The following is a 13,139-nucleotide window of genomic DNA, read 5'->3' on the forward strand; positions in this document are numbered from 1 at the left end:
ATTCCTAAAACTCAGAGTGCATCCCTTTATGAAGAATACACTGCTTTATTCAGCTTACCCACTAGGAAATTTTATGTTACCCTTTCACTCTCTTTCTCCTCTTTGGATAAAGGTTGGTATATCAACTGAAGAAACAATAATAACAAAGACATGACAAATCAGGACGACCTTTTAGAAGACATCTAAAGGCTCAAGAAAGTTTTCTAACGTTTTATTATGATGTTCTATAGTCTATACGTTGGACTATACAACGTATAGTGGCTTTACTATATGATTTATAATAAAACCATTTATTGGGCAGGTATAGGGTGGAATATAAATTGAATAAATGATTTGTTGGAAGCCGCCCAGAGTGGCTGGGTGGCGTATAAATTAACTATTATTATTATTAATTATTATGGGGTTTTTCGGTTTTTCAATGCAATGAGATTTATTCATTTATTTGTAATATTGTTGCTGTTGCTGTGAGGTTTACTCATTTATTTACAATGTTGGTGTTGATGATACTCATTCATTTATTTAGAATATTGTTGTTGTTGTGAGATTTATTCATTTATTTACAATGTTGCCGTTGATGATATCCATTCATTTATTTAGAATATTGTTGTTGTGAGAGTTATTCATTTATTTACAATGTTGCTGTTGATGATATTCATTCATTTATTTAGAATATTGTTATTGTTGTTGTGAGATTTATTCATTTATTTACAATGTTGTTGATTATGAGATTTATTCATTTATTTAGAATATTGTTATTGTGAGGTTTATTCATTTATTTACAATGTTGTTGTTACTGTTATCCTTATCATCCACAGTTTGCTCCCCATCCAGCAGAAGAACTTCCACCCATCCTCTTCCTCCCACCCCGGCCAACAACCCACGAGCGGCGGCCTCGCCTCTCCATCTCCCGGCCGCCGCCGCCTCTTTCCCCCGGCGAGAGTCAGGCTCGACCAGCCCGGCCGGTATTTAAGCGGCGCAGGCCGCGGGCCGCGCCACTAACCGGGCCGCGCAGAACAGCGGCGAGAAGCAGCAGAGCAGCCGCCGCCACTCAGTCCCCTCCTCCTCAGGCCGGCGGGGAAGAAGGAACAGGAAAGGGAGGGCGAGGAGGAAGGACGGGCCTCTCTCCTCCGCCGCCGCTGCTCCCCTGGCCCGGCGGCCGAGTTCTTTCCCCTCACGCCGCCCGCTCTCTCGCCGCCTCGCCCCCCTGCTGCCATGTTGGATCGCTCGGCCCGAGCCGGGGCGAAGCGGGGCGTTTGAGGGGGGGAAGGAGTGAAGCGAGAGGCCGAGGAGGAGGAGGAAGGGCTCCGGCCTAGAGCTCGCCCAGCCCCCTCAGCGCCGTCTCCGGTCGCCGCCCCGATGCTGCCGCCGCCGCCGCAGTAGCCAGCGGGGCGGAAGCGGCTGCCGCTGCTGGTCGAGAGCCGGGGGGCCGCCACGAGAGCCCGGAGCCCCGAAGCAGAAGCGGCCGGCCGGCATCTCGGAGCGGCGCGATGAGCAACAACCAGCAGCCTCCGCCGCCGCGGCGGATCACCAATGTGGGCTCCATGCTGCTCACCCCGCAGGAGAACGAGAGCCTCTTCGGCTTCCTGGGCAAGAAATGTGTGGTGAGTGAGGAGAGGAGGGCCGGGCCTGGGGGAAAAACAACCCGAAGTGGCCCCTGTTTACCACCACCACCACCCCGGGCTGGGCGTGGGGGGATGTGTACAGGACGCGTGTGCGTGTGAACGCGGCTTCGGGGAGGGTAGGTGGCTTGGGGCTCCGGGACGCTCGGCCAGCAGAGCCCCGTTGACCTCTGAGGGCCTTGCTGTGGGGAAAATATGCCTGCGACTGGGGGGGGGGTGCTGCATTTGGGTGGAGAGCAAAGGGTTTAGAATGGGGGGTGGGCCCCATAGACATAGCCAGGATTTGTTTTACGGGGGGCAAGTAACCAGAATTTTATGTTGGGGGGCAGATAGCCAAGTGTTGGGGGACAGAGAGCAAGGATTTATATTGGAACAAGTAGTCAGGATTTAGGGGGGGGCAGGTAGCCAGGGCTTATTGGGGGAGAGCAGGTAGGCAGGATTTATGGTGGGGGGCAGGTAGTCAGGATTTTGTTGGGATAAGTAGCCAGGATTGATGTTGGAACAAGTAGTCAGGATTTATGTTTTGGGGGGGAGGGCAAGTAGCCAAGGTTTATGTTAGAGGGGGCTGGACACCCACCTGTCATCGTCCTCTGACTCTAGCAGATTCGGAATGAAATGTCTCAACGATTAAATTACTTTCTTTTGAACCCAAGTGCTCAGAAAAATCCAAATCTTTCTACATTTTCTACTTTTAGCTAAGTGTTTCTGTTTGTTTACTTGATTCGGGGGGGGGGGGGTCGGCAGCTGCTGCCCGGGCCCCCCATCTACTCCCATGGGGATTGCTGCCTCTTTGGGTCAAGATTGGGGGGTGGGCAGATGCCTTGCTGGTCTTTCTGGGGTTAGGAGAACAGGAACACGGCTTGCCAGGCCTATTATAACAGCTGCTTGCTTCCTTTTTTCTCAACCTGCCCTGCCCGGCTGTCGTAGTGGGAAATAAGCAAGGTGTGTGGGGTGGAGGTGTGTTCCTTTCCTTCCATTCGGGTGAGGCGTTCAGCAGCGTTTCCTCTTTTTGGTCCGGTGAGTGGGGGGAATGTGGGGCGCAGGTGAGTACAGCCGCAAGCAACACTGTGCCAGGAAAAATAGTCGGTGCTATCACTGCCCCGCCTCTCTGTGTTCCCTTCCAGGTGCCCCCTTAGTTGGGTTGCACTTTGGCACTGCTCTGTGCTTGCAGGAGGAAATAGATCTGGCAGGGGACTCCAGGGACACGTCTTTCACAGGTGTACAGTCACAGCACTTTGCTTGTTTTGCACAGGTGTGAGCTGCAATGATACTGCTCGGCTGCTGTTAGCTGGTTCCTACTGGTTACTTGCTCTCCCACTTCCTCTATGCTTCTCTCTTGACAGGTATATTTTGAAAAGGGCAGTCCCAGTAATGCTGTGCGGTATGAGTGTGTCAGTCATAGAGCTGTTGCAACGCTTCGTGGAAAAGTTCAGCAGGTTAGAGCAGGCCTGAATCGGTCTGCCTGGATTGTACCTGTAGGATTTCGTGAACTTTCAGGAAACAAGGTGGTATGATCTGGGCCAGGCAAAACCAGAATGTACTCTGTTTTGTTTCCCTTTAAACAATAGGCTGACATGGCAGATGCACCCATGTAAATACACTTCACTGAGGGATCTTTTAAAAAGACTGGAAATCCTTCGTAGATTTCTTTTTTTTAGTCCTAATTATTAGTATCCTGTAGATATTTGCAAGCTTAAGAATTCTGACATGTGCTTTTATTGTTATTGGGCACCCAGCATTGTTACTAATACTGTTCAAAGCCTTTGCACTGAAACTTTTTGCTCTTTTTCCAATTTCATAGACAAAGTAAATCCCAAGAAATACAGTATCATCCTGTTTTTGCCTTGTATTTTATTCTGTGAACTGCCCTGAGATCTTACGATGAAGGGCAGTAATACATCACCATCACCATTATGTAATGTTTGGGCCCATGTCATTGTCTGAATTAATCTATTCTTCTGGGCCATTGTTTTATTTTCTAAAACGTAAATATAAATAGTAAATCTTCTTGTGAGCGAGCTACTAAAGACTTGTTCTGATTTAATTGAGTTGTAATGTAAGCTTACCAGGAGAGAAACAGCACAGATAAAAAATTATAATAACTAGGTATATCACAGCAAGAAGTTAGGGCATTAGAACAGGGATTAACAACCCAGCACTGGATTGTAGAAAACCAACAAAAGTAAGACATGTTAGGGAGAGATAGAAGGTCCAGTAAAGATTGCAGTAATTTACTAGCATCTGTGGAAGGCTTGATTTATTTATTTTTTAGCTCTAGAATTACTTGGGTAGATGAGGCACACTACAGATCATTGCCTCCAGCTATGCCTCAGTGAAAACTGGCTTATATTATAGATCTATCTCAAATGTCAGTAGGAATCAGTGAATTCTGACCATACTCTTCCATTATTTCCCTTGCAGTAGGAAGTATTCAGAGTCTGAGGTTATTAGTTATTTATTGAGACCATTTAGACTAATGGTAGTAAATGCTACTACAAGGGGGGGGACTACAGTTCCCATCATCTCCTCCTATTGGCAGTGCTTGGCTTGGGTTGATGGGAGCTGGAGTCTCCACATTAAAGGTTCACCACAACGCCAGTAGTAAGTCACTTTAGGCACCCTTCTTCTGAACTACTGTAATTCTTCTTACTCTTCCCCTGAGCCCTGCCTAATTGTCCACTCCGCCATAGTGACTCTAATGACTTTTGCACACTGGTATTACATAAAGGGCTTCTGCACATAGGCAAAATATAATGCTAAAAGCAAAATGTAATGCCAAAAGAGTGTCAATACTGTCGAAAGGATGCTGGCAGTGGCATTATGCTATTCCCTGGGGATGCTGAGACTTGCCAGGGAGGGTGTAAATTCCTCTAGGGTACGTTGAAGTACTATTTACCTTAACTGGGCTGAGTGGCTTAATGCCAGCTCCCTTGCCAGTTGGTGCAATGCAGGAGAGTGTGCCCCACCCTCAATGTTAATAGTGCCATTAGCAGCCCTCCCCCCCTTTTTTTGCACAGTCACTACATTAGATTGAGGACTAGGCAGCTGAAACAATTGCTAAGATTGAGCAGGCATTTTTCTGACTTTCAAAGTTATAAAATTTGGAACTTTTGGTAAAAGCATGCAGTAATTGTTTCATTAGATTCTAGTGGTAAAAGGATACCTGCAAGGGCTGCAGTGTTTAGCAAACTTAAATCTTTACCTTGGAGTAAACTCCATTGAATCCAGTGGAGCTTACTTCTTCATTAAGGATAGGGCTGTGCTTTTGATTGTCTAAAAACCATTGCACCGTCTTAAAAAAGTAGCCTGATTTAATCTGTCATATTTCTTAAAGTATCCATTTAAATTTTTTTTTAAAAAAATTCAAGAAAATAGTGTAGGTGGTAGGCATATGTTAAAAGGATCCGCTCCTTCTCCCTTGGGAAGAAGAGCACAAGCTTCGTGTGCCAAGGGTTTCACATTCATTCCTGGCATCTCCAGGTAGATCTGGGAAAGACTGTTTGAAATCCTGAAAATCACTGCCAGCCTTTCTAGACGGTAAAGGTAAAGGGACCCCTGACCGTTAAGTCCAGTTGCGGATGACTGGGGTTGTGGCGCTCATCTCGCTTTACAGGCTAAGGGAACCGGCGTTTGTCTGCAGACAGCTTCCAGGTCATATGGCCAGCATGACTTAAGCCGCTTCTGGCGAATCAGAGCAGCGCACAGAAACACCGTTTACCTTCCCGCCAGAGCGGTACCTATTTATCTACTTGCACTTTGACGTGCTAGGTTGGCAGGAGCTGGGACTGAACAACGAGAGCTCACCCTGTCGCGGGGATTCGAACCGCTGACCTGATCAGCAAGCCCCAGTCTCTGTGGTTTAACCCACAGCACCACCCGTGTCCCGGTAGTACTAGACAGTACTGAGCTAGATTAACTACTGAACTGAATTGGTTTAAGGCAGCTTTAATTGCACACAAAGAAATGCCTCTTCTGAGAATGTGCATGAGTTATCAAAAAGCCCCAAAAGAAAATAAAAGCATGCTAAATAAAAAAACCACCATGTTATTCATATAGTTTATAAACGATGGAAGTCTTAGTCAATTAGGTGTCAACACTGCAGGAAGCCTGAGTAAAATGTGTTGCTAACTGCAGCGAATAAATATTTAGGCTACCTGAAGACTCCCCACAAACGTGTGAGCAATTTTAGAGCAAGTTAGCAGTTTGTTATGAAAATTAGGTGGTATACCCTTATAGTATTATAGGAAGTTGAATGTGTGTCAGATTAGGAGAAAATAAATAAAATACTAGGTGCCAGTTCTTCGGCGCTGCAAACATATTTCAAACTCTAGGCATCTGGGGGGCACAGTATTTGGGACATCCTATTGATGAGGTTGCTAAAATTTTCTTTGAAAGTGATTTATTTGCAGACTTCCCCAGAGTGGCTGGGGAAACCCAGCCAGATGGGCGGGGTATAAATAATAAAATTATTATTTATATGTTGATGAGAATCTTACAATTCTGAAAAAGACAGAGTGAATTTTCTCTTCACCTTTCCAACTGTTAGAACTGTAATGCATATGTAACACTAAGTGTACATGCTTGGTGTGCAGGGAAATCCCAGGCTGGATCTCTGGTTAAAAGGATCAGGGAGAAGGAATGGAAATGCCCTTTTTTGTGAATCCCTGGAGCTGCTACTCTTCAGGGTAGGCAGTATTAGTCTAGAATCAGGCAGTATTAGTCTAGTTTAGATCAGGTGTGGGGAACCTTTGGGCCTCCAGATGTTGAACAACTCCCATCAGCCCCCAGCAAGCTAGGTCAATGGCCAGGGATGGGAGCTGTAATTTCCATGTGGGGGGCCAAAGACTGCCCACACCTGGTCTAGATGGACAAATAGTCTGGCAGCATCCTATGTTCCGAACGAGGAATATCACACAGAAATTGCCACTCCATCTTCTGCTTATGTAAGAAATATATATGGAGAAAAAAGACATTAGCCTGTTACTGCAGAAAGGCAAATTGATTCTCAAGCTCAGTACAGTGGTGCCCCGCAAGACGAAATTAATTCGTTCCGCAAGTTTTGTCGTCTAGCGAATTTTTCGTCTTGCGAATTCTTATTTAGACAAAGGAAACAAAGTCGCGAGACGTTTTCGTCTTGCGAAGCAAGCCCATAGGGAAATTCGTCTTGCGAGGCAACTCGCAAACGGAAAAACCTTTCGTCTAGCGAGTTTTTTGTCTTGCGAGGCATTCGTCTTGCGAGGTACCACTGTACTGCAATCGCTGAACACCTTTCACCATCGGGTCCTGCACCAGCTTCAGACAGATGTCACTATTCCAATTTTGGTTTCATTTTTGTTAACTTGGGGCTCCTCCCATGCTGCTGCTCACACAAAAACATGCTGCAGATATATTTACAACCATGCAATCAATTGTATGATTGTCTTGGCTTTATGAAAGCAAAAGCTAGTATCCTAGGTGGTTCACATTCCATTCTTTTCTTTTTTAAAAAATTCATTTATTGCTAGCCCAGTACATTGCTATAACCTATGCCATTTTTGTTTTGTAACTGAAACAGTTAAATGAGGCCCTGGTTCAGTATGTCCACTTCAGCAGTTGAAAGGCATCAGAAGGCTTTAGAAAAATAATATTGATTAGCTCACACTGCAGGTTGCATGAAATACATGTCTGCAGAATATGCATGCAATATGCTAGTTTGTCTAAATGATCTTCAGAGAAACAGTGTCATACTATATAATACCTTCATTTGTCTAATATTGACAGATCTATCTGTGACCTCCCCTGAGTCGCCTTAATGAGCCCTAGTTTCCAGCGGTAGCCAGGATTTATGACTTGCAACATTGTTTTGTAATTTTTTTGCATCTGTACTTGTTCCTTTTCCAGATGCTTAACTCTTCACACTTTCACTTTGTTCCTCGTCCTCCCCCTTACTTCTGGCATCCAGCTATGCTGCGGAAATACAATACAATCAATGATATCAGGATTCTGCTGTTACTGTTCTGTTGACTGGATTGTACTATGGAAAGTTGGTCTTTAAGACACACTTTCAGATAAAACAGAAGTAGTAGGCATTGTTCATTCTTAGACGAGGAGGCTGCAGTTAAATTTTTGCCATTCTTTCCCAGTTTGTCTTGGACACTCATTGGGGAAGGAAAAAGTGGGATTTGCATTGTCTTCAGTCATGGGATTTTTTTAAACAGTAGCACCACACAGACCTGAGCACCAGGAAAGGTAGTGTGAGTTCTTGCTAAATACCCATCTCAATTTTCTGTCTGCGATTTAGCAGTAACAGTTGAGCTATACAAGTGCGTATGCGGAATCCCCATTTTCTGTGAGAGGAAGGTGCTTGAAGCAGGGTTCATGTGCGATTCCTGCATTTTATTAAGTGTGTGCGAAAGTAGCAACAACTGTTCTGTTTCATCTAGACTTTTGTAAGAGCAGCCTTGTGGAATTAAGGGCAGTACTTTCAGAAAACTGAGCACGAACATCATGTGGCCTTGGTGTTAAATAAGCCATTCCAGTAGGTTTTTAAAAATACCTTTATGTTCTGGCTTTATGTATAAATTCGTGGTGGTTGTAGCTTAGCAAGGGGCTTCTATTATGTACTCCTTTTCAGTGTTCTCTAGCGCGTGGGTTTGCATTGCTTTCGGCATGCTTGCCATTTGCCGCCTCCTTCCCCTTCCATACTGTGAATAAAAGAGTGATGAGATGATTTTGTGCTGTTAAAAGATTGAACAGGTTGTCTCGTTTTTTGGAAGCCTAGAGAGAGGGCATGCAACTGCTTTTATTGCCGATCTTCATTTGTTAAAAAAGAGTTATAATTTGAAACGTTTTTACCTTGCTCTTTAGCTGAAAAGGCCAGCTTACAGAGATCTTTGATGAGACTGATATAATCAGTCCAAGGACTTAAGATACCAGGAGGCCTGGAAAACTCTTTATTTTGCTGTGTATTGCTTTGGCCCATGATAGGATTGCATTTTGAAATTGTTTGCAATTGGTATTAGTCCTCTGCATATTTTGTATGAGACTTCCTGACAAAGGGCACTTGTGAACAACAAAGCTGGGGTATAGTTACCCTAGCACCCTGAAGGATTGGCCTGCAGGACAGCATTGTCTTGAGTATGGACAGTACAGGATTGTACTGTAAAGCAGCTTCAAAACTTCATTGGGCTAATAATGCAACAATATTTTTTTAAAAAAGAAAACAACAAAAAAGAAATACCCTTTGTAAAACATGATTTATTTAGAAAAGAAGTAAAGGTAACTGTCTGTGCTAGTTTTGGAATACCTGTCTGTTGATCAGTTAAACAATTGTGTTTGTCACAACTGGAAGCCACAATCTATTTCTCTCCTCCCTCCCTTCCTCCCCCTGCCCCCAGCAGTTGCCTACAATCCTGCCAGTATGGTTTTCTTCTCCCAAAGGTGAGAAAGTTTAAAGCTTTAAAGATGAATACTGGAAGTTGGGTGTAGGGTTCTGGAATAACTGCAAAGGGTCAAAGACTCCTCTGTCCTGTGTCTGTGGTCCTGATCGTCTACCAGTTTGATCATGGCCTGGCAATTCTGTAAAGCTGAGTGCCTTTATGTAAGTGGCAGCCCTGGTCTCTGTTTGACTTAAAAGCAAAGCCGGGAATAAAGCTTGTAATAAACCAGACATAGAATGGACTTGTTGTTTATAGTACTGCTTGTTTTTACTTTTACAAAGTTTTGCTGCTGCATTTTTCTTCGAGTTCTTAAAATAAGAAACTACTGTAGTCACTGTCTTGTATATAGCTTGCTGCATTGATTTGCCTAAAATTGCAAAGTTAAAAATAACTGATTACAGTTATTTAGAGTAACTTTATTGCATCACAGTAAAGTGGATTTTTCTGTAAGCACAGATGATGCATCTCAAGGTCTACCCCACCTTTTCTTGTTTTGTTTTTTGGTTAAATCTATTGTCCTTTTGTGTGTTCTGCTACAGCATTTGTAGCAGCCAGGTGCAGCTTGATGTAAATCATGAGGAATCTGAGGAGGAGGGGATCTTGTAGAACTCCAGCAGTTCTAAATTCACTTACCAGCAGGGATCCACAAGTTTTGCGTATTCTTAATAGTGAAGACAAAAGTTTCTGGATTCCATGACCTTGCCCCCCTTCCTTTACTACAGACCTATTCATTTCTACTTGGAAGTGAATAACAATACGTAGTTGTGCTGTCCTTGTAGGGCCTCAGATATTCAGCAGAACCCTACTTGTGCCCACCCTCTCTAGCTGGGGAAGGGTAGCAAGGACTGTTTGGGGCAACATAGTGCTCTGAGTACCTTGACTGCCACAGCCTGGTTCCATCCTTTCACTTTGGAGCTAGATAGAGATTAGGCTTTTGGGGGCAGTAGACAGCAAACACACGCGTTGAAACACCTACTGTCACCCACTGCCCAGATAATCAGCTCCAGCAGAGATGGGTGTGACTCTTCCCCCTAGTTGCATTGAGTTTTAGAACCATTCACAACTCAACACTGACTGTGGGGATTGTGCTTGTCACTGCCGATAGATGTAGCGACTAGAACCATACCGTATTTTCAATCCCTTTCCTACTAATCCTTGACATGGCATTCACCGCTTTCCGCAGCCGCCACATATTAAGTCTGCACTTACATTGCATTATCTGCCACAACCCCAAGATCCTTTCTGTCAAGTCAGCACCGCCTGAGAGCCCATCAACTTATGTGTGTGTTAGAATTTATTTTTGCCTGAAAGGTTGCACCACTTAATGCATGCTTACATTGAACCACTTTTGACCATTTATCCATTTTGGAGAGATCCGTTGGGAGCTTTTTGCTTTTACCAATCAATACAGTAGGCAGTCCTCCATGGGCTGAATGCCAGAGGTAGATGGGGACAGAGGTAAAAGTGTGTGGAACTATAGATGTGGCCCTTAAACTTGTACTGTGGGCTGTGTCTCAGCTATGCAAAAGTAGTTGTCCTCCCCCCCCCCCCCCATACTTACACACATCTCTCCATTCTCCTATCCAGGCAAGCAAGAAGCATTATCATAGTTCAGGAAACTCTTCCATTCATTTAAAAGCGCTTGAGGATAGAAAATGTGGAGCAGGGCTGTTGAGAGGCATGACCTGGAAAGAGTCCCAAGGGGCAGATAGAGAGGCCTGATGAACGGGAAGAACCTCAGCTTGAGGTTACCGGAAGAACCTCAGCTTGAGGTTCTTCTACGTGCTGGGGTATTATTGTGTTTCAGTATGTAAGGAATGGGGAGTACATGTTAAATATTTCTGAAAACTTGGAGCATAGCTCATGAAAAATATTAATTTGGGAGAGTCTCAAAATATTCTTAATCTAAGTTTTGGTCCACTCATTGAGCAAAATCAATTTGAAATTGCTTGCTGATGTTTTCAAGGTCAGAAAGATGTATTGCTGCAGAAACGGAGGATCTGCAATGCCTGTTCTGTGGTTTAAATTGCAAGGGCCAGAATCATTCTGTAGTATTGTGGCTTTGGGTGAAATACCACAAATTAACTTCCTTTTTCTTTGCAGCTTGGCAATAGCCTGTACTCATAGTGTGTGAGAGACTTTGCCACTTTGAGTGATTACTTCTGCTTTATCTACAAGGAACTTCCTTGGACTTTAAGAGGAAGAGGGTTGTGGTCTGTAGGAATTGGTTTGCTGGTTTCTGTAAACTCAGCCACAACCTCTTCCTGAGGGGTGCGGGGAGGTGAAAAACTTATCAGAGTTGCCATTCCTTCCTCCCCACTTGGACATCGCATCCAAGACCCAGCATGGGGGTAGCGGGAAATCTAGAGAAGAAGTTCTTCAAATAGTGGTGTATTCTAGTTCACTTTAAAATTCAGTAGGATCACGTTTTTGTTTTGCGCACAACGAGGTTTTATGACAAAAGTCTTCTCCAGCTGTGCTAGCTAAAGTCCTGTAACTGGAAATGTTGATGAGCCTTTATACATGTAGATAATGTGAAATACCAGCTGTCCATATGATTTTGTATTTCTTTAACACCTGTTCTGTTGAACAGGTCTCTCTAAGACCTAGATAAAATTGGTCAAATGATGACTAATATTTTTAATTGTTAGGAAATGTAAGATGCTATTTTTTAATTGCTAGGAAATGCCATACCCCGAAGCCCTGCCAAACTAATGGTAGTTGCAACCCCAAGTGAAGATCAGTCACAGGACCATTCTCCCACTACAAAAAATATGATAAATTTATTTTTGAATCACTATAAACTTCATAAACCACTTTGAAGAAAGTTGGAACTTTATATAAAATTAGCCATACTAAGACTTGTATATCTTCATAAAGGTGTTAATTTGCTTAGTCTTTAATTCTTAAGGCTGAAAAGGCTTTTGATTGGGTAGAGAAATTATACTACACACATAAAAGACTTTCAATTATCAGTCACTGCTGAATATTTCCAGTCCGTGATCAAAAATAATGTAATGATATGCAACATATACACATTAATTTTTTTAAAGTACTAGAAACAAGTGTCCTGAGTCACTACTTGTTTTTGCTGTCTTTATTGAACCACTAGCTTTTTATTATACAACACTTAAACAATATAGCAAAGAGCAGAATATTGATTATTTGATTCTATCAAATGCAGGGTAAGCTAAAATCAGAGGTAGCCAATGCCTCCAGATACTGGAACTGCAACTGCCATCAGCCCCATGCAGGTATGGGCAGGGATGGAAGACACCATGTTGAGTACCTCTGGTTTAGGTGGTCCAAATTGGTAGACACTGGAGTTACGGTAGCTTATTTTCAGACTTGTGCCTTTCAAAGTCAGTTAGGTCTTTCTAATACAGTATAAATAGCATCAGGTAGTTTTTGTCAAACTTTTGTCAAAATACAGTATTTTATGGCTTGACTGCCTTTCTTTAAGGTACTGAAATATTTCCAACACAACACAGCACCTCGCTGATGCAAAGGTAGGAGTGCCCCTGTTTCCTGCCGGTTTCCCTCTAGTTAAAACCCCCAGCAACACAGCTTACACAATTCTGGCTTCCTGATCTACAGAGAGTGGCTTTTTTATGAAGTGCTGCAGCAGCGAGGAGGAGACAGAATAACCCTGTTACATGAAGAGAGCTTTCGTTTGCACTTGTTTAGGTTTAAATCAATACATCTTGCTAGTTTACCAGGTGGCAACTGCTTTTCTATTCAAACAATGGTCAAAAGGATTCAGGAACTACCGGTATCTTGTTCAAGTTAGCTAGATTCTAACCCAAAGTACAAGAATGATGGGGAGGGGAGTGGCAGATGGGCCACCTCTACATCCTTATGTTTGGGGTCACTTCTTCTGTGGCCACAGGTGGGGTGTGCATTGTTCCCCTGGCAGTCGTGCACTTCATCCACTGCCCCACAAATGCTCGCCCCATCCCAGAGGTCACCTGTGGGCAAGTCCACCCCTCTGTGACATGGGCCTGAGCAGGGTGAGCTCTACCTGTCTCTGCCTAGAGCCCTGTCTAAAGGCATCTCAAGGGCATTCCTCTGTGAAACAACTCCCAGGAATGCTTGTGGGTGG

At 43.9% G+C, this 13,139-nt stretch overlaps 1 protein-coding gene across 2 annotated transcripts in view; it reads left to right on the forward strand.

Annotated features, from left to right (window-relative positions):
- Positions 1-872: 872 nt before the first annotated feature.
- Positions 873-13,139, forward strand: part of WASL (WASP like actin nucleation promoting factor) — a 34,586-nt gene continuing 22,319 nt past the window's right edge. Inside the window, exon 1 of one of the 2 annotated variants that reach the window (XM_028745727.2) lies at positions 873-1,601. In XM_028745727.2, the coding sequence (XP_028601560.2) occupies positions 1,488-1,601 (114 nt within the window). In that variant the 5' untranslated portion in view covers positions 873-1,487. The remainder of the gene's footprint in view (positions 1,602-13,139) is intronic. The other variant, XM_028745728.2, reaches the window with a different exon arrangement.

Source organism: Podarcis muralis, chromosome 10, assembly GCF_964188315.1.
Source record: "Podarcis muralis chromosome 10, rPodMur119.hap1.1, whole genome shotgun sequence".
NCBI classification, from domain to species: domain Eukaryota; kingdom Metazoa; phylum Chordata; class Lepidosauria; order Squamata; family Lacertidae; genus Podarcis; species Podarcis muralis.